The sequence below is a fragment of the Melanotaenia boesemani genome, chromosome 1 (genome assembly GCF_017639745.1).
Source record: "Melanotaenia boesemani isolate fMelBoe1 chromosome 1, fMelBoe1.pri, whole genome shotgun sequence".
NCBI classification, from domain to species: Eukaryota; Metazoa; Chordata; class Actinopteri; order Atheriniformes; family Melanotaeniidae; genus Melanotaenia; species Melanotaenia boesemani.
In genome coordinates this window covers 39,721,680-39,741,693 of record NC_055682.1, presented here as the reverse complement: position 1 = coordinate 39,741,693, position 20,014 = coordinate 39,721,680, and the positions used below count along the sequence as shown (strand labels likewise).

Sequence of the window (20,014 nt, the reverse complement as noted above, 5' to 3'; positions counted from 1 at the left end):
ACGGGACCGGTGCTACGGGGGACTCTGGCTGGGGCCTTCCTCTGCCAACCTTGGGTTGGGTCCGGGGTAGTATTTGTGGTGGGGTGGCTTGGGTTCGTGCTCTGGGCTTGCCGCTATTCGCCTGGGTCTCTGGGCTACCCTAGTCTGCCTCTAATCTCCATAAAGGCGTGGTGACGTTTGTGCGATTACACTCATATCTGCTCACTCATCATTCCTAACACTCTGCATGCTGAAAGTATGAGTTTTCCAGGGGACTTATACATAAGCTATTTTTGTTTTGGTTTTATTTTTTATGTGTGCCTTTGGTACTTTGGTTTGATGTGTTACATTTTGTTGTTGTCTAGATAGAACTTTATTAATACGCAAAAGGAGAAATTCTGTTGTCCGGCAGCAAACACAATTGCACAACCAATCACACATTTAAATAAAAATGGTGTTCTGTTCTCACAAAATGTGGAGCTGGCCGGATGCTTATCTTGTTAGACAGACAGTTAACAGTCAATGGAGTAACTTCAAGGCTTTTATTCCACGAGATTCTCTTTTTGTAAAACTGAAATGAACAGAAAAATGCATTGTTTTATCACATGCATTATCTAAACAACAGTTACTGGTTAGTCAACCGTTCTATGCAAAACAACATAACACATGAAAAGAAACTACACAATTGTATCCCACGTGTGAACGCTAGCATAATGCTAACAGCTAATGCTAACTTTGCATTGAATTCAATGGGAAACAATTAGCTTGGCCTGTTAGCATGCTAACGCTAATTCATGTAGAAATCGATTCCATATGAGCACACAAGTCCGTGAAAACGTTATCACTTATGGAAGGTTTTTATACTCATAAAGTATCCATACATGCACTTATTAAGGAAACAAAACACTTAAAACTTACAGGCTTATGAGAGCCAAACATCAAGAAGACCAGAAACTGTATTACCCATATGCTTGAACTTCCTGAATCCTACAGACACCACAAGAGGGTGCTAAAACATCAGTAACTGAGATGTTTACATCCTACACATGTACATATTAAATGAAACCATCACAAAAGGATAAAAGTAAAAGTGCACAGGTAAAATTAAGCTCAGTTCAAACACATCTGTTAAAGCTGAAGGAAGGGATGAATGACTTTTTAAACCGTTCTGTTCTGCAGCACAGCGAGAGGAGCCTGTTGCTACGGTTACTCCGCCGATCTGCCATTGTGTCATGCAGTGGATGTTTGGAGCTGCTCAGGATGCCCTCCATTGGAGCCATCATTGTCCTCTCCAACACGGCTCCCACAGAGTCCACTTTCCTCCCGATCATAGACACACATTTATCAGCCTGTCCAGCCAGTTACCGTCCCTTGTGGTCATACTGACAACCCAACAGACCACCCCAAAGAAAACGGCTCTCGCCACAACAGACTGATGAAATGTACGTCAAATGGCCTGAGCCTCAGGAAAAACTGCCTGCTTTGTCCCATCTTATACACAGCACGTGCCTGTGCTGACAAGTCCAGTTTGTGATTGAGGTGTGCACCCAGATACTTGTAGGTGCTGACCACCTCAATGTCCTCCCCATTGATGGCAATGAGCTCACTGTACTAAACCCACCCTTCACACATGCTGCAATAGCGGTGTCGTCAGTACTTCTAAACATGGCATGCTGCAGATGTACATGCAAAGTCAGCAGTGTAGTATGTGTAGAGAAAGGGTGATAGAACAGTGCGCCAGTGTTACCCACCAAAGTTTTTGAAACACACTTTCCCAGCCAAACATACTGTGACCTCTGAGTGAGATGGTTATGGATCCAAGAGACAAAAAGAGGGACCACCCCCAACCTCTCAAGCTTGCCCCCAGCAACTGAGGCTATATGCTATTAAAGGTGCTCATAAAGTCAAAGAACATTAGGCAAGGCAGTTTATTTGTATAGCACATTTCATGTACAGGACAATTCAAAGTGCTTTACATAAAACAAATGCATTATAGTAAAAGGCAGCAACACATTTCAAGAATCACAATAAAATCCTAAATTACATTAAAATGATTAAAAGCAGGATGAGTTAAGTTACCATGCAGAATTCATGCATAGGCGCATGGGAAAATAAATGTTTTTAACCTGGATTTAAGGCTTGAATGATGCACCAGGGCAGACAGATTCACACTTTACAAGCACTTATTTTACTTACACTGAATCAATAAAAGAAATGCATCACAATTATAAATAGTTCTTACAGTTTGGTCCCCTTTACTGTATACCCAAGCAGCGAGTGGGTGGTCCTGCTGGGAGCTGCACCTTAAACACAACAAGAGGGAGAGGGGCTTCTTGCGAAAAAATGGTCCATGACCCGGACCACTGTAATGAGTAGTCCCTGCCACTAGGGGGCGACTACATTGATGGTCTGGACCACTGTAATAAACTTATGTTTTAACATGATACATTTCACTTTTTTACAATAAATTTATCACGTTATAACGTGATAAGGTCCCAATTATTTATTTATTTTTAATTTAGGTGACAGCTTTATGCTTCTGTACGATACATTTCAGATACCAATATAAGAAAGGCAAATTTTTATTATTTTTTTAATTATCAGAGCATTAGATTTGGAGTCAGTGGTAGGTACCATTAAAAGTAATTTGTTAAGCTCTTTTTTCACACATTTTCACAACTTTTTTTGCCCATGTTTCAACTTTATGGAAAAATAGAGTGATAACCATTAACAGGAAGCCAATATTTAAACAGAATTAATATGAAAGAGGCATTGTCTTTGTATTGGACTTTCTGGACATAAATGGAAATAGTTTATCATTTTTTCCTCTAAATTTATTTTTTATTTTCATAAAATAGAATTCATTAAGGTTTGCAAACCATTCCTGTACCCCTGCTTATTGTCTTACACAATGGTTTGCAATATGCTCTTCTGAAACCAAGTTTAACAAATTGTAGTAGGAGGACTTAATTTAATGAAAAAGGAGTAGATTTACAAACTCATTACTACATTGTTTAGATCTAAGATATTCCATAATTATGACTGACACATCAGACAAACAGCAGATTCTAAACTTTTCTCCATGATAAAGCTTCCAGTCTTCCTTCCTTCCTTCTGTAATCAGACTTTACAACTCCTCTACCTCTGTCAGAGCCAGTATTACACACCTGGTCTAATTCTGTCACCTTTTGCACACACTCATCACACTGCAGTTATGTATCTTTGCATACGTTGCACAAAAAAATGCATATTATTATTTTTATCATATTTACCAGATTCAAAGCATATGTTTGCACCATAATCACATATTTACCTACTGTATGTCTAGTAATACAAACAAAACATGCTAAGGACTCGGTAATGAGGTTAAAAGCTTTATTTTTAGCTAAGGGAGCTTCAAATTATACTTTATTTTCATTTGCTCGAAAACAAAAGAAAACAAGACTAAATTAAAAATGATGGAAACCATATTAATTTAGTTTTAGCTGCCTGAATAATCTGAGCCCAAAACCTTAACTCAAAAGAATGTGGACCCTTTCAATCCCAGAAGGAGCAACAGAAAAATGTACTGATGTTGAGCTCAGAGTGAAACCATAAATCCAGAAATGTTTGAACGATTTGATGAAAAGATTTACTTATTGTGACCTCACTGTCAGGATTTTTATTTTGAGCAATATCCACTCAAAGTCATTTAAACACATGCTAATGCTTGAAAAGAAGTTCCAGTGGAAAGCAGAGTATCCCCACTCCGTGAAGAATTGTATATTCACCCCTAAGGGTATCTACCAATCATCTGTACAGTAGCATATCAAAGCAAATGTCCATGAGAAGTTCCCACCTCCATCTGAATGTCTACTTGACCTCGGTGAAGATACGTTGTGCCCGAAGCGGAGAAGCAGAGGGATGCCGTGTCTTTTTAAAATTAATGTTTTTTTTCCAGCTGCCTCTCACAGTGTCCAATAATAATAATCCCTGATGAGGGACTGGCAGGATTTTCAGATGCTCCTTTCAGCTTGTCAGCTTGTCAGATTTCGGTGGTGGCTCCAAACTCTCAGCGGTTTCCCCAGTTCATCCAGTAACTCTGTAAACTCTGGCTGTCAGAACGACTCCACCTTGATTGGGAGAAAGGAAACGGTGTAAACAAAACACAATGCAACATCCACCTATGTGAGGGTCCTATCAGGGGCAGACACTTGATTTAATCACCTCAATTAAGTGATGTGGCTCTCTGACCATGCTCGCAGTCAGAAAAAGAAAAATGTCTTTCAGTTAGGCAAGGCAAATTTATTTGTATAGCACATTTCATGTACAAAACAATTCAAAGTGCTTTACATAAAACATTACAGCAGGGTACAGAAAGCAATACCAGTGCATTAAAAAAAACAAAGATTAAAAGAAATGCAATTAATGAAATAAAAACAGAAAGAAGATGCTAAAATAAAATAGATAAAATGCAAGAAATAAAGTTAAAGACAATATTAAAACACAATTCCAGCTTAAAAGAACCAGATGTAGATTTTGACTTCTAATTAAAAGCTATTGAAATGCAACAGAGAACAGGTGGGGTCTTCATCCTGGATCTAAATAAACTGAGTGTTTCAGCTGATCTGAGGCTTTCTGGGAGTTTGTTCCAGACATGTGGAGCATAGAATCTGAATGCAGCTTCTCCATGTCTGGTTCTGACTCTGGGAACTGATAAGAAACTGGAACCAGATGACCTGAGGGTTCTGGTAGGTTCATACTGGGTCAAGAGGTCACTGATGTATTTTGGTCCTAAACCATTCAGAGCTTTATAGACCAGCAGCAGAACTTTAAAATCTATTCTCTGACGAACAGGCAGCCAGTGTAAAGACCTCAGAGCTGGACTGATGTGGTCCACTTTCTTGGTCTTAGTGAGGACTCGAGCAGCTGAGTTCTGAATCAGCTGCAGGTGTCTGACTGATGTTTTAGGTAAAACCTGTAAAAACACTGTTACAATAATCAAGCCGACTAAAGATGAAAGCATGGACTAGTTTTTCCAGGTCCGGCTGAGACATCACATAACATCCCTTGATATGTTCTTAAGGTGATAGTAGGCTGATTTTGTAATTCCCTTAATGTGTTTTTCAAAGTTAAGGTCTGAGTCCATCAGTACACCCAGATTTCTGGCCTGGTTGGTGGTTTTTAGGTGTATAGACTGAAGCTCTGTGGTGACCTTTAATCGTTTCTCTTTCGCGCCAAAGACCATCACCTCAGTTTTGTTTTTGTTTAACTGAAGAAAGTTCAGACACATCCAGTCATTAATCTCCTCAATGCATTTACCAAGAGCCTGTACGGGCCTCAGTCTCCTGGTGACATTGTAATATATATCTGTGTGTCATCTGCGTAGCTATGGTACCTAATGTTGTTTTTCTTTATGACCTGTGCCAGTGGGAGCATGTAGATGTTAAACAGAAGAGGCCCCAGGATGGAACCTTGGGGAACTCCACATGTAATTCTTGTCTGCTCTGATGTAAAATTACCTATTGACACAAAGTACTTTCTATTCTCTAAATAAGATTTAAACCAGTGTAGCGCCAGAGAGGCCCACCCAGTTCTCCAGTCGTTTAAGTAATATATTGTGGCCGACTGTGTGAAATGCAGCACTGAGGTCCAGTAAGATTAAGACTAACATTTTTCCATCGTCTGTGTTCAAACATATGTCATTAATAACTTTGGTCAGAGAAGTCTCAGTGCTGTGGTGCTGCCTAAAACCTGACTGGAAGACATCGTAGCAGTTGTTTTGTGTTAAAAAGTCATTTAGCTGATGAAAAACGGCTTTTTCGATTATCTTACTTAGAAAAGGAAGATTTGGGATCAGCCTGTAGTTGCTCATTTGTGGCTTGTCTAGATTGTCCCTTTTTCGCAGGGGTTTGATTACAGCTGTTTTTAAAAGTTCTCTGAAGGCACACGAAATTATAGATAAGTTAACAATCTGTAACAGATCTGGCTCCAGAGTCTTTGAGACCTTTTTGAAGAAACCTGTGGGCAGGATGTTCAGACAGCAAGAGGATGAGTTCAGCTGACATAAGATGTCGCCCAGATCTTTGCTGTTAATGGTTAATGGTGTTTAAACTGGTTTTCAGTGGACACAGTATGTCTGTTGAACCTGCTGATGATAAACTAACTTCTTGTCTGATATTTTGGATTTTTTCAGTGAAAAATTTGGCAAACTCATTGCAGGCCTTGGTGGAATAAAGTTCAGGTGCCGTTGACTCAGGAGGATTTGTTAACCTGTCAACAATAGCGAATAAGACCCGAGCATTATGATAGTTTTTGCTAATAATGTCAGAGAAATAGGACTTTCCTTAGTTGTAAATTTTAAGAGTGAAGTTTCTCTTTACACATGTCATAATGAACCTGTAGATTTGTTTTTCTCCATCTGTGCTCGGCTTTCCGACACTCTCTTTTTCCATTTTTCACCAGTGTGGAAGACTTTTTCTTTCCAGAGACAACCTTCACCTTAATAGGAGCAATAGCATCCATAATATTTAACATTTTAGCATTAAAACTAGTGACGAGCTCATTGGCTGAACCACCTGACAGGGCAGGTGTTGAAGAGAAGACCTGGTTAAACATCCCACTTGTGTTTTCACTTAAACACAGTTTTGTGATCATCTCTATTGAGACATTTGTGTGAACAGAAACTGTACACTCAAAGAAAACACAGTAATGACAGGTCCACATCACACACAGTAACCATGGAAACATCCAAACCCTTCGAAATCACCAAGTCTAGAGTGTGTCCTTTAATGTGTGTGGGCTCTGTTATATGCTGAGTCAGCCCAAAGTTCTCCAGACTGTTCTTTAGTCGCTTTGTCCTGAGGATTGTCTACATGGATGTTAAAATCACCAACAATAATTACACAGTCAGAATCTAAACAGATTGTAGCAGCAGTTCACTAAACTCTTCATAAAATGCTGCACAGTGCCCTGGTGGTTTATAGAAATTTAGATATTTTATAATAAGCTTTCAACTGAAGAGCCATGTATTCAAAAGAAGTAAAACTTCCCAGAGATAACTGCTTATTTGAAATGATTCATTAAATAAAACTGCTACTCCTCCTCCTCTTCTGTTCAGTCTGACCTCACTGATAAAACTAAAGTTGGGAGGGGTTGACTCAATAAAAGCAGCTGCACTGTTATTTTGGTTTAACCAGGTTTCAGTTAAAAACATAAAATCAAGGTTGTGCTCAGTTATAAAATCATTCATTATAAATGTTTTCCCTGCTAATGACCTAACATTTAATAAAGCTAACTTGATGGGTTTAGAATTGTTTACCCTGTTTGGGGGCACGCTGTGGCTCACAGGGTATGTTAACTCTACTCAGAAACCTTTTAGAAAGCAGCTCTCTGTGTTTTGACCGAGCTACTTTTCTCCTTCTGTTACCAGACAGTACAGATATTTTTTAATCTTCTGATAAACAGGGATCCAGCTTGTCCTGGGAAAAATCATGACTGCCGTTATCTATGCATCCTGGACCCTCCACACATCATACATCCGAAACATGAAGCTGGCATGGTGGCACAGGAGGGGCTGGGTGCCCTCCCTTTAGCCACTCTGGTGGGGGGTTTATGGGAGACAAAGGCATACTGGGGCATGGGGTTAGTTTGGTCGCAATAGTGACCAGCTCCTTCATCTGGGAGGTGAAGTCCAGGAGGGGTGGGGAGGATGGGAAGAGGGAGGGTGACCTGGATGGAGTATGACATAAAGGGGGTGGTCCTTGCTGACAGCTTTGGAGCTTTCTTCGGGAGGGGGCTGAGGTGGCTTTTTCTTAAGGTTTCCTCTAGGCTCTGTCTTATTGTTTTGGTCTCTCCTGTCTGTTGTTAGGATTTCAACCACAGCGATACATCTACTCTCTTTAAAAGCTTGAACAAAAGCCATTTAAGCAGAGACAGAAGCAGAAATTTTGACTCTGTTAGATCTTAGTGACACATAGCATCCTATTAGACTCACCAGAAACCTGGGTGGGACTACTTCATATCATTTGGTAACTATAAATCTGCACAAAGAAAGCTGGCAACATATCACTCTGGTTATAAGATCTTAATATTGGTTTTCTGTGCACCTATGGGTTGATTTCAATAAGGTTCCTGCTGGTGTACAAGGTTTTAAATGGTTCTGGTCCAAAATATATATCACATCTTCTGATGTCATGTGATCCACGACATTTCTAAGATCATCTGGCCAAGTTTGGTTTCTCTTCCAAGAGTTAAACTAAACAAGAAGAATCAGTGTTTAGTTGTTATGCTCCTAATATGTGGAACAAACTGGCTTAAAGCCTGAACTGAAGTCCGGTCCAAACCTTCAAACTGAGGAGAGGGGGTTGTATTGTTATTGTAAATGTATTATTATTATTGTTGCGAAAATAGTGGTCTGGTCCAGACCATGGTCCGGACCACTGTAATGAGTGGTCCCTGCCACTTAAAAAACTTAAAAACCCCTAAAACTGATCACAAACAGAGAGAAAGAGAATTGATATTCTCAGCAATACTATAAAGTTCATGCGATATCTATGGTTTGTGTGTGTGTGTGTTCGCAGGGGAAGAGTGTCTCTATGGTAAAGTGTTGCTGAAATTAAATTAAAAACAGCTGGAATTGATCAAATACATTCAGTCTCTTTCACACTACCGGCAGGAGAATCTGTTCTGGAACGCTTTGATCATTTTGGCCATCATGGGGGCGACTTCTGCAGGATGGAGGAAGAAGTTTGTTAGACCTGAAACTAACAGGTGTTTGAAAAACTTTGAGAAAAGCTGTGGATTGAGACCACAGACCTACTTTTTACTTGTGGTTTGTCTCAGGCAGTGTGTCCTCCTCCTCCTCCAGGTGCTGAGGCATTGGGGACCTGTCTGAATTAAACATTAAACATTAAATATAAAATAAACAGAGGTATAGATATATATCATACAAAATATCAAAAAAATAAAATATGTGAATAAATAAAATAAAATTATGTAAATATGTAACTGAGGCAAAATTCTGTTGAAACTTCTCTTGTTTTTCTCCAGGAATGTCAGGTTTTCCAAAAGGATAGTTCACTAAATGTTAACCTCTTAATAATCTACTTGTTCTTCTTTCTATTAAAACAAAGAGAAAAACTTGGACCCTGGTTTTGGGGGTAATTGGCTAAAACTGTTTCCCACAAGGGGGAAATGTTGCAGTGTAAACCACTGCTTTAGACATCATCTTTGAGTGAATCTCTCCTCCGTCTGTCTCTGACATGGAGTCATTTCAACCGATAATGCATGATGATGATATTCTGTGTGTGCTGCAGCTGTGGTGGAGGCAGCTGTGGACAAACCGCTGGTGATGCCGAACTTTTCCTGCCGGTGGTGAAAAAGGAAACAAAATGTTACACAGGATGCGTCCGATGCTAATTCTAAGTTTAAAGTTTGAGACAAACCTGGTTGCTCTGCTCTGGAGTGCATCTCTCCAGGACCGGCTGCAGACCTCAAATGGCACTCCTCCCACCTCAGCGATGGCTGAGAGAGCAGAGAACAGTTGGCATTGTGGGATCGCAGGTGGGTGGAAGTCAGGGCTCTCAAACACTTTCCAGTAGCTGGGTTTGAAACCAGAATATTAGCATTTGTCATCTTCATTTCTCCAAACAAGCAACCCTTTTCACAACAATTGAGTGAAGAAAGTGAAGACTAGCTGATGATTGTGACTCAAGAAAGACCACCACTGCTTGACATCACCAAAAGCCTGCCCTCTCTCGTGTTTTCCCTTATTGTATCACACTTATTCTGCTACCTCGCTATTCAGGCAGAGATTAAATGCCCTGGTCAACAGTTTAGGTGCTATTTTGGTTTGTTCGGGTGCTGGTGTTGTGTGGGGACCCAGCCAGCCGTCTCTGATCTTCAGTGGAAGCTGTGAAACAATTATTTCTCTGACTCTCTGCGATTTTTACACAATTTCTGCTTTATTCATCCATTCTCACATTTTCTGAGAAAGATTGTTGTATTTACAAACAGGAAAACTATCCCCGCAAATGAACCCTTAAATCTAAAGATTCTACAAGCTTTGGTAAAGATTAAATCTGAGATGACTGACATAGAAAGTGTTAAATTAGATCTGAAGATCAATGTTGTGGCCCAGTATGAGAGAACCAGAACTCACAGCAGTAGTACTTCCTGAGCGGTATTTTGTGTTGGTACTGGTTTTATGATAATGAAGGAGGTCAGAGAAGGAAGCCTCCAACAGTTTTACATGTTGGGTTTATTTATTTAGGCTAATTTTATGGTATTTAAGATACACAGGCCTCTATCCTGCTGCCACCTGCAGGTAGGATACAGTCAATGCTGTTCTGCAGCACGCGGATGCACTGGTTATATAGAGTCATCATCTTGGGTAAGTAGGATGTTTTCGATCCGGAGTAGACGATCATTTTTAAGTTGAAGCGCTTCCCTGTGAAGCCTGCGTCCTACTTGTCATTATTGACAGGGACTGAAAGTGACAGCAAAAGAGTGACAGTCATTGAGCCTGACCCAGAGGATGCTGGGATTAGTGTTTACACATGCTGAGGTAGGTGTGTCCCAATTCAAGGTCTGCAAACTTCGGAGTGTGCAGACTACGTAGGCTACGGAGTGTCCTCAGTAGTCTACACACTTCGAAGTCAGCATTGGTGAAATGGGACAGCCTACCTAGCCAGGAAGAATTTCCCATAGCAACAACACAGGACGTTGAATCACTTAAACCTCTAAAATTATTCATAGGACACTAAAGTGAACGTTAACACACACACACACCGATAAAATAAATAAATAAAAGTCTGAGGATCTGTTGTTTTCCAGCCAGTACACACTTCATTAACCCATTAAAAATTCTACGAATATCAAATATTACAGAATTTTAATGTCACCATTTAACAAACATGTTTTAATGTACTTGGTTTTGAAATGTTTTTACTAAAGTGTGTTTTTTTAAAAAAAGAAAAAAAAACAGCTTTTGTTTAAACAAAATTTTATTTAAACCTAAAACATACTCTTAAGACTTAATGAGACAAATACACAGGGCCTAGCAGAGTGAGAGAGATGTTCACACCAACATAAACTACAGCTCAGTAATAAAAGTATGCATCAGTAATTAAAATACAAGCTCTTCTAAAACAAAATTTAAAAGAAAATAAATAAATAAATAATAATAAACAGCCTAAAAAGCATGGTTTGGCTAAAAGCTTTTGAACAGGACTGTGTTGTTGAGCTTCTGGTGCATGTTGTGGAGTCATCTTGGCAGTGTGGTGCAGCCTTAGCTTAAAAACCATGGACACAACTAACGTCAGCAGCATTTGGTGGGAACTGTCTACGCCATACTGTGTGTGGCCAATGTGCTCCTGGAGCAAAAACACATCCTTCCACCCGATCCTCATCTGTACAATGTAGAGGACCTCAAAAAAGGAGTATTTATGTTTGTGCAGATCACTAACGTTCCCTCAGATAACACAGGTCCCGCGAGAGCAAGCCTGTGGCAAGATGGCCGCCGAGGACATTCGAAGCTCCGCCATAAAGCATCTGGCCTTTATTGTAGATATCTATGACAAATATTATATAAAAAAATATACCTCTTTTGCTTCTGTTATGTATAGCCAGTCTTTGTTACAAATGGAAAAAATAAATAAATAAAAGATATCCATGGCAAAACGGGGCAGTTACCGTTCGTTTTATTGGTCAAACGGACCGCTAAGCATAGTCATTTATGATTGGTAGAGCTTCGAAAGGGCGGGGTTTATGCTTTCATTTTGAATTGGTATTGGACACCAGCTCTGTCACTCCTTCGAGAGGCGTTGTCTGAAGTCCCCCTCCAACTAGAGTACGAGCTCCAACCAACAGACCAAGCCGGTCACGGCAACTTCCGGAAACATAACGTGAGTTATTGCAGGCCACATGTCTCCATTATGTCGTTATAGTTATATCGAACTCAACACGATGTCTTCATGCGATTTGGTCGTGTTGTGAAGAGATTTGGGATAGTTTCTTCTCTATCCCTGTGAAGTTTGGATTAAGCTAGACACAGAAAGTCTCATGCTTAAGGTTCAAGCGCAGTCGGAGTTCCTGTACCTCGGTTAAATCCTACTCTAATGCCTGCCTTATTTAGTTCTAGTTTAAAAAACAGTCTGACAAATAAATGAGTGTGGGTTTCAACACCACTGTACCCCAGACGTTCACTAACTCAGACAACGCTGAAGTTAGCTTCCGATTCGTCATATGCGTAAGGGGTGATTTTACTGAATAACGTAGTCATTAGACCACAAACTGCAGTACATACACACTTCACATCTGGACTGAAATATCCTACAAAACGTCTAGATTAATCAAAATCACAGTTTCTGATTTGTAAAACTTTTATTCTGTTTGTAAAGATGCAAATTGGGGTCATTTTAAGATGTTTTTGACCTAATTTGCAGTTTCACAAAAAGAATAAAAGAAATCACAAATCTGAAACTGTAAATGCTGTGCAGGATATTTCAGCCAGATGTGAAATGTCTGCATTGTAGTTTACCTGCTATACTAGGTTGCCTAAAACTCTGTGGAATTACCCTTAACACGTAAGACAAATCTGAAACTAACTTCAGTGTCGTAACTCATAAATAGTAAAGTTGTATACTCGGTTTGTACTGTCACTTAACTATGCTGTAGAGAGGTAAATCAGATCATTTGTACTTTAATGTAAACTGTGCAAAGTACCCGCTATAAACCAGTTTTGTCATTTGTTCCAGGTATTCACGATGGGACCTACCAGTGTGAATAAGATCACAACACTGCAGAAAAATCCAGCTAACATAAGAAACTTCTGTATCCTGGCACATGTTGATCATGGTAAGTTGCCATATTTCAGTAATTATGTCTGATGTAATTATGGGCACTGGTGACCTGTCCAGGTGGACCTGCCTCTCACCTGAACGCTGGGTTAGGTTCCAGCTTCCCCGTGACCCTTAATGGACAAAGTGCTACAGATGATGGATGGATGGATAGAAGGATGAATGGATGGATGAACGGATGGATGGATGGATAGAAGGATGAATGGATGGATGGATGGACGGATGGATGGATGGATGGATAGAAGGATGAATGGATGGATGGATGGATGGATAGAAGGATGAATGGATGGATGGATGGATAGAAGGATGAATGGATAGATGGATGGACAGATGGATGGATGGACGGACGGATGGATGGATAGAAGGATGAATGGATGGATGGATGGACGGATGGATGGATGGATGGATAGAAGGATGAATGGATGGATGGATGGATAGAAGGATGAATGGATAGATGGATGGACAGATGGATGGATGGACGGACGGATGGATGGATAGAAGGATGAATGGATGGATGGATGGACAGACGGATGGATGGATGGATAGAAGGATGGATGGATGGACGGATGGATGGATGGATAGAAGGATGGATGGATGGATGGATGGAGGGTGATTATGGGCATCTCTTAAATGTACAAAAAGTGGATAGTGTATCATTTGATAAAATGAAATCTTTGGCTAAATTGCAAATTTTTCTTGTCATTAAGTAAACTTATCACAGAAAGGAAAGAAACTTGTGTTTGGTGGATTATGTCTCCTCTTTAATAATACCATTTGGTGTTGTATTATATGTCTTTACAGAGCCTGATCAGTCCTCTTTATGACAAAGTCTAACTTGTCAGGATTGTGCATCTGCAGAATGAGCAATGCAGCTAAACAAGTGGGTGATGCCCTCCATAAAATGTGCCAGAAAGGGGACAAATAATCCACCAAACCCAAATTTCTGTACTATTTTATGCTAAATGTATGTAAATTCTTTATATTTGGATGTTAATCAAAGGTTATTATTTTAATTTGAAGTGGTTTTGGTGTCAGTTGTGTATCTGAACACAAATTAGTTGTCAACTGTTAAACCACTTTAAACCTTCTACGTCTTTTTAGGTAAAACCACTTTGGCTGACTGCTTAGTAGCAAGTAATGGTATTATTTCGTCTCGCCTGGCGGGGAAGGTAGGACAGTTTATGTGCAGCTTTAACGGTCATGCTCTCTGACTGCTACATTACATACATGATTAAAGAAGAGGAGGTCTTTAGTTTAACTTTGCCTTTTGCCACATGTTCTTTTCCAGCTAAGGTATCTGGACAGCAGAGAGGATGAACAGATCAGAGGAATCACCATGAAGTCCAGTGCCATCTCTCTGCACTTCAGCAGTGGTAACGCCACAAATCCAGAGCTTTAACTTTTTAATGCCACTGTGGTTGTAAGAGCAGCAGTAAGAATAAAAACGTGGGACTTCTTACATTTTAATGTTTATCTTCTATTATGAAGTACATGAACATTAAAATGAGCTGAAGTGGCTTTAATGTCTGTTGTCCAAATCTAATAATTATTGTTTAAATACAACCCCTATTCCAAAAATAGTTGTCTGTCTAAAATGTAAATAAAAAGAGAAAGCAACAATTTCCAGATATATATTAATATATTAACTTTTCAGCTCACTGATTTGCTGCTCTGGTTGCATCCTTACGTTTTGCATTCACTTTGCATTTTGTCTTTTATTTGAGCTTTGGTCCAGAGAAGACGGCGCTGGTTCTGGATCCTGTTCACATCCTGTTCTTCTTTGCATGATGGCGCTTTAACCTGCATTTGTGGATTTCAGGGTGTTCACAGTGATTTCTGGAGGTCCTCCTGAGTCCATGCAGTGGTTTCCAGTAGAGAATCATGTCTGTTTTTAATGCAGTGCTGCCTGAAGATCACCAGCATTCATTTACCACATGAGCCGCCAATATGAGCTAACATGAGCTAAAATTTTACGTAGCTTGGAAAAATAGTTTCAATCTCCGATATGTTCTTTATGTTTTATTGGGATTAAAATGCGGTCGATGGGATTAGGAAATAATTGTTTTCTGTTTTTTTACGGTTTACAGTGTCCTTTTGGTAATTGAGGTTGTATTTATATAGCATTAAAACAGTAAAAAAATCACGTTTCTACTGTGTTGCTCTTCTTGGAGAACTGAACTCTGATGATTGTGGACATTTTAAACAGAGCTGTGTTTTTCTGTTTTTACAGTATAATGTGTTTTTATAAAGACACTTGACAGTGTTGTTGTTCGCCGTCTCTGCTTCAGGAGATCAGGACTTCTTGCTAAATCTCATCGACTCTCCTGGTCACGTTGACTTCTCCTCTGAAGTTTCCACTGCTGTCAGGCTGTGTGACGGAGCAGTTGTAGTCGTCGATGCTGTGGAGGGAGTGTGTCCACAGGTAAATATTACAGCGGCTGTTAATACCACCAGAAAAGCAGCATATCTCTGTACAGACTGCTAAGATGGGGAATATTTTAATGACCTGCATGTGTTGTCTGTAGACCCAGGTTGTACTTCGCCAGGCATGGCTGGAGAACATCAAACCTGTTTTGGTCATCAATAAGATAGACAGACTCATCATGGAGCTGAAACTTACCTCCCAGGAAGCTTACACCCACCTGCAGAAAATCCTGGAGCAGGTTCGGTATCAGTGTGGCACACAAAGGATAAAAAGTGTATATTTTATGTTAACCCGAAGAAGGGAAAAGGTTTTGTTTAGACCGCTGTTTTCTCGTGTAGGTGAACGCAGTGACCGGGACGCTGTTCACATCCAAAGTTCTGGAGGAGCGAGCGGAGAAAGTGAAGGAAGAGGTGGAGCCGTGCAGCCGAGACCAGGTTTATGACTGGAGCGCCGGGCTGGAGGAGGTGGATGACTCCCACATCTACTTTTCTCCTGATCAAGGGAACGTGGTGTTTAGCAGCGCCATAGATGGATGGGGTTTCAGGTACAGTTTGCAGTCTTTAACTCTTAGAACAATAATTCATCAAAAAAAGAAAAGACAATATTTAAGACAACTTAATTTTTTTTTCTGTTTTTACCTCCTCCCCTTCTGAACTTTATTTCCATTTAATGTTTTTGATGTATTTTGCAAAATGACTTAATTTAATAAATAATTAGTTGTTTGAATTGTATTTAGTAGGTATCTGTGCTTTAAAGGGAGAATTAAACGTGAGTTTAACATGCGGCGAAAACAGATAACACACATTCGACAGGACAGACAAGACGGAGAAAAATCAGTTGACAAGAAGTTATAAAAATGAAAAGAGTAAAGTAAAATAAATAATGAAAAAATTCCATGTAAGGACAATTTACCAAACTTTGTAAAAAGAGAGAAAAAAAGAATAAAACAACACCTACACACACGGTGGAGTACGAATAACTGACCTCTGATGTGTGTGTGCTGTGATGAATGTGGATGCTCAGAGTTAGTAAAATGTACAAAATGTAAAAAAATAAGTCAATTTAGTAAATAATTTTATAGTAATAATAATTTAAAAAGGAGGAAGAGGAAAGAAAAAAGGGGATGTGATTTAAATAAATCCATTTCTGTTGTGTGGCTAGTTTGGTTGATAAAAATCATAATAAAACCAGTGATAATAACACGAAGTAGAAGGCGAATTGTAGGACTAGGGCTGTCAAAAACAACGCATTAACAGCTAATATTCTTAGCGCATGCGCGGCATGATAAGCGGCACGCATCCGTCATTCCTCCGTCATGGTGGAGAAGCTCGGTGGAGACGATGAGCCGGGCGGCTCTGTGGGTGGATTTGAGAATAAACGCAGTGTTAATGGAGCCGACGTCGTCCCCAGTACACCCGCTGTTTTCCTTGGTTTTTAATCTTATCCTGTGTTGTGCACCAGCGTGTCTGCTCTACAGCTCTGGCTTTTTATTCTAATGAAACATCAGCGTGAAGAACTAAAACAGTTAACAGGTTCACACATTTATACAACTATTGAACTCCACCTCAGTCTAACATTAATTTATTCCTACTTATTGATTCTCTGACTCACTTATTTTATATATTAAGTGTTTCTTTATTCATTTAATTTAATTTTCTTTTATTTAACTGAATTTCTTTTGATAACTTAACAAGACTGCAGCTGTTGAACTGTGCTCATTGACCCTGTATAAATCTATAAAAGCAGAGTGAGTGTTGGACTTTGTCTTGTAGCATCCAGCAGTTTGCCAGCATCTACAGTGACAGGATGGGCATAAAGGCGGCGGTTCTGCTGAAAACCTTGTGGGGAGATTTCTACCTTAATGCAAAAGCAAAGAGAATCCTGAAAGGAGCCCAGGTAATTTTACTATTCTCCCTCTTTGGCTTCACAGCCTGTAATTTCCTTTTTTTCTGTTGTTATTGTTTTCTTTTTTTAATTTTAAGTGATGGACCCTGCAAATACTAACAACCTAGTGTAACCTTTAAAGAAATCCTGCCGGTTTTTATGTCACCAACTGGTTAGAAATGTCCCATTCTCCTCTGAGTCATACTCCCAGGAAGAGCATGATGTGGAACAGTTCCAGCCTCCAGAGTTGGGCCTGTGAGACTCTCCTTCCTAAGACCATTTGGTCCACCTTTCCTGGGTTGCTAGTAAAACAGCCTTTGCTCCACCTGCAGCCACACTTCCTCTTGCACCATTTCTTTTCTCCATCAGCTCCTGTCTGCTGATGCAGAGGTTACCGACGTCTGCGGCCTGTCCTCGTTACCTCAGCACTGCTAACGAGCTCCTCTCTGGAGTCTCTGAGCGTCATGAACTCGACCACCACTGATGTTAGTGGAAACTGGACTGCAGCTCTTAAAATATCTACATTTTTTTTAAAAACTGGAATTCATATTTAGTTATAAACATCAACATCAGCAAAATGTGAAACAACAAAAATACAAAGAAACAGTGACTGAAATTTGCAGCAGTGCATTTAAATTAGACTGCATATTAATACTTTTTTATTTTATTCTGATGTCATAGTTCTCAAACTGTGGTATCACTGGTAGTACTGGTGGTCCCGTGAGATGCTGAGGAATCTTCCAATGTACAGATTATGCTTTAAGTAATCTGTAAATTATGGATATTCTAATCAAATTTAAACCATCATGTTTCTGGTTTTATATAGAATATTAACATCAAACACAAACTTGGAGAGAATTTCAGAGTTTTCAGACTCGCTCCCAGTCTCAGCTTTACTCAACTTTCCAGTGAAGCTGACAGCAGCTCCTGGTGACCTCGTTTTATGTCATGGCACTGCGCCGTTTTCCAAGTGTAAAATCTCTGCCTTTAGACTCCGTAGATTATCGTTCGTCTCATAGCGTAACTGTCTACATCATGTTTTGACTAAACTGTGATATCTGTCCACCCGTACTCTCCTGATATTGCTTTACTCTGCATCCTTGCCTATAAGACCTTAAAATGTGACCTAGGCAATTATGCTATGAGGCTAGAAAGCTTCACTAGAAAGTTCAGGTGTAAAACGTTTGCTTAGAATTTTATGTTCTGAATTTGTTCATGTAAAAAGCATTTATCCAAGCGTATAAGTAGAACGGACGGGTGTTGAATATATCAAAGTAATGTGAATCAAACAGGTTAAAGTGAAAAAGTAATTCTCGGGTCATTGAGGTGAAGACTGTGGGAAACATTTTCTTTCTTTTTGTGTGGTGCATAAAGACAAAATCAATAATATTTAAACATCCTAATATTCTCAGATCCCAGGACTTCCCTGAAAGGTTACCTTTGAGTTTAAATATATACACTTATTTAATATGTAAATATGAAATGTGATTCAGCACAGTGTACACCTTTACTGTGATAAGGGCAGTTGCTCAGTCCAGAAGGAAAGAACATGTGCTTTAGCGCCACCTAGTGTCTATCTGGTGGTGCCTGACATAAAACTTGAGAACTAATGATCTGATGTAATCTCTTTGTCTTGTTTTTCTGTAGGCCAAAGGAAAGAAGCCGCTGTTTGTGCAGCTTGTCCTGGACAACATTTGGAGTTTATATGATGCAGTCATCACTAGGAGGTGGGCTCTGCTTGTAGTTAATGAGCAGTCATTCTCTAGGCCTCCTGGTCTTCTTTAAAAGTTTTTTTTCTCATGTTTAGTTCTGATCTCAGGTCTTTTTTCAGGTCTGTGCTGGATTTGTTTCTTAGGGACATAATTTTCAGATCCTGTTAATCTGTAGATAATTTTAGGGCCTGCGACTTTTTCACTTTTCAGTTTCCCCTGGTTTTTTAGGGGTATACAGCACATCATGACACAGCAAGGCATCTTATTGGTTAATAGTTCTTTGGGAATCAACTTGTTGGAGCAAAAGTGTGATTTAGATGACAAACCAAGGTTCTGGTCAAACTGCAGGAATAAATGCTGTTCTTGCTCAGCAAGAAGCGAGAATTTTGGTCTTTTTCTCGAGGCCACAAGAACAAATGACTTCTTTGTTCTCGCTGCCTGGTTTGGGAGTCGTGTTCTTGACATATCATCCTAGCAGAACTTTATTCTCGTGGGCCTCCGAGAAGTATCGTGTGATAGGGTGGACATTTGATGTGGGTGCATTTAAAGCATAGGAGCTATATTTTCTAGGTCTGGGTATCACCAAAAATGTCCTGAATCGATTCAATTCACAACAGCCTGATTCAGTTTGATTTTCATTAAATTGTTTGATATTGATTCATTTATAGGGATTCATTTAACAACAACACTTTTTCTTCAGTATTAACGCATTCTCAGATAACTATTTTTGTAAAACGAGCCTTTTTTTACATAGCTATCATCTGGGAGTAATCGGATTACTCTAATAATCTGATCTGACGAGTCTACATGCAGTCTTAAAGTATTCAGGTTCTTTGCCGGATCTCCGGCGTCCAGAGTTTTAATAACTTGTGCTGGGTTTACACCGAACGATTTTCACATTACCAGACTAAAAACCCAGTCTTTAGTAAATCTTAGGAGTCTTACTGGAGTCACGGTTCGCCCCTGTCATCTTGATCGTGAGCTTTAAGGCGGTAATCTGCGCTGTTTCATGTCTGTCTTTTCCTAGTCTTGGGCTTGCGACAATATGCTTGATGTTATCGCAAGTCGCAATGACGTAAAACCCCAACCAATAGATGAGCTCTGACAAAAGCGGAAACAAGAAAAAGAACAGCAACAGAAATGGACGAACAAGAACCGGTGATGAAACGTCGTAG

At 39.7% G+C, this 20,014-nt stretch overlaps 1 protein-coding gene and 1 long non-coding RNA gene across 3 annotated transcripts in view; one reads left to right on the top strand and one right to left on the bottom strand.

Annotated features, from left to right (window-relative positions):
• Positions 1 to 463: 463 nt before the first annotated feature.
• Positions 464 to 19,575, bottom strand: LOC121637073. Its single transcript, XR_006009796.1, has 3 exons — positions 19,562 to 19,575; positions 7,371 to 7,380; positions 464 to 538 (listed from the first exon to the last, which is right to left on the bottom strand). It is a non-coding gene; the product is annotated as an uncharacterized LOC121637073 (long non-coding RNA).
• The window catches only part of efl1 (elongation factor like GTPase 1), a 39,695-nt gene continuing 31,468 nt past the window's right edge, over positions 11,788 to 20,014 (top strand). For both annotated transcript variants that reach the window (XM_041980959.1, XM_041980951.1), the window contains exons 1-9: positions 11,788 to 11,864; positions 12,717 to 12,816; positions 13,920 to 13,987; positions 14,107 to 14,191; positions 15,107 to 15,240; positions 15,344 to 15,481; positions 15,582 to 15,787; positions 17,016 to 17,139; positions 18,775 to 18,854. In XM_041980959.1, the coding sequence (XP_041836893.1) occupies positions 12,726 to 12,816; positions 13,920 to 13,987; positions 14,107 to 14,191; positions 15,107 to 15,240; positions 15,344 to 15,481; positions 15,582 to 15,787; positions 17,016 to 17,139; positions 18,775 to 18,854 (926 nt within the window). In that variant the 5' untranslated portion in view covers positions 11,788 to 11,864; positions 12,717 to 12,725. The remainder of the gene's footprint in view (positions 11,865 to 12,716; positions 12,817 to 13,919; positions 13,988 to 14,106; positions 14,192 to 15,106; positions 15,241 to 15,343; positions 15,482 to 15,581; positions 15,788 to 17,015; positions 17,140 to 18,774; positions 18,855 to 20,014) is intronic.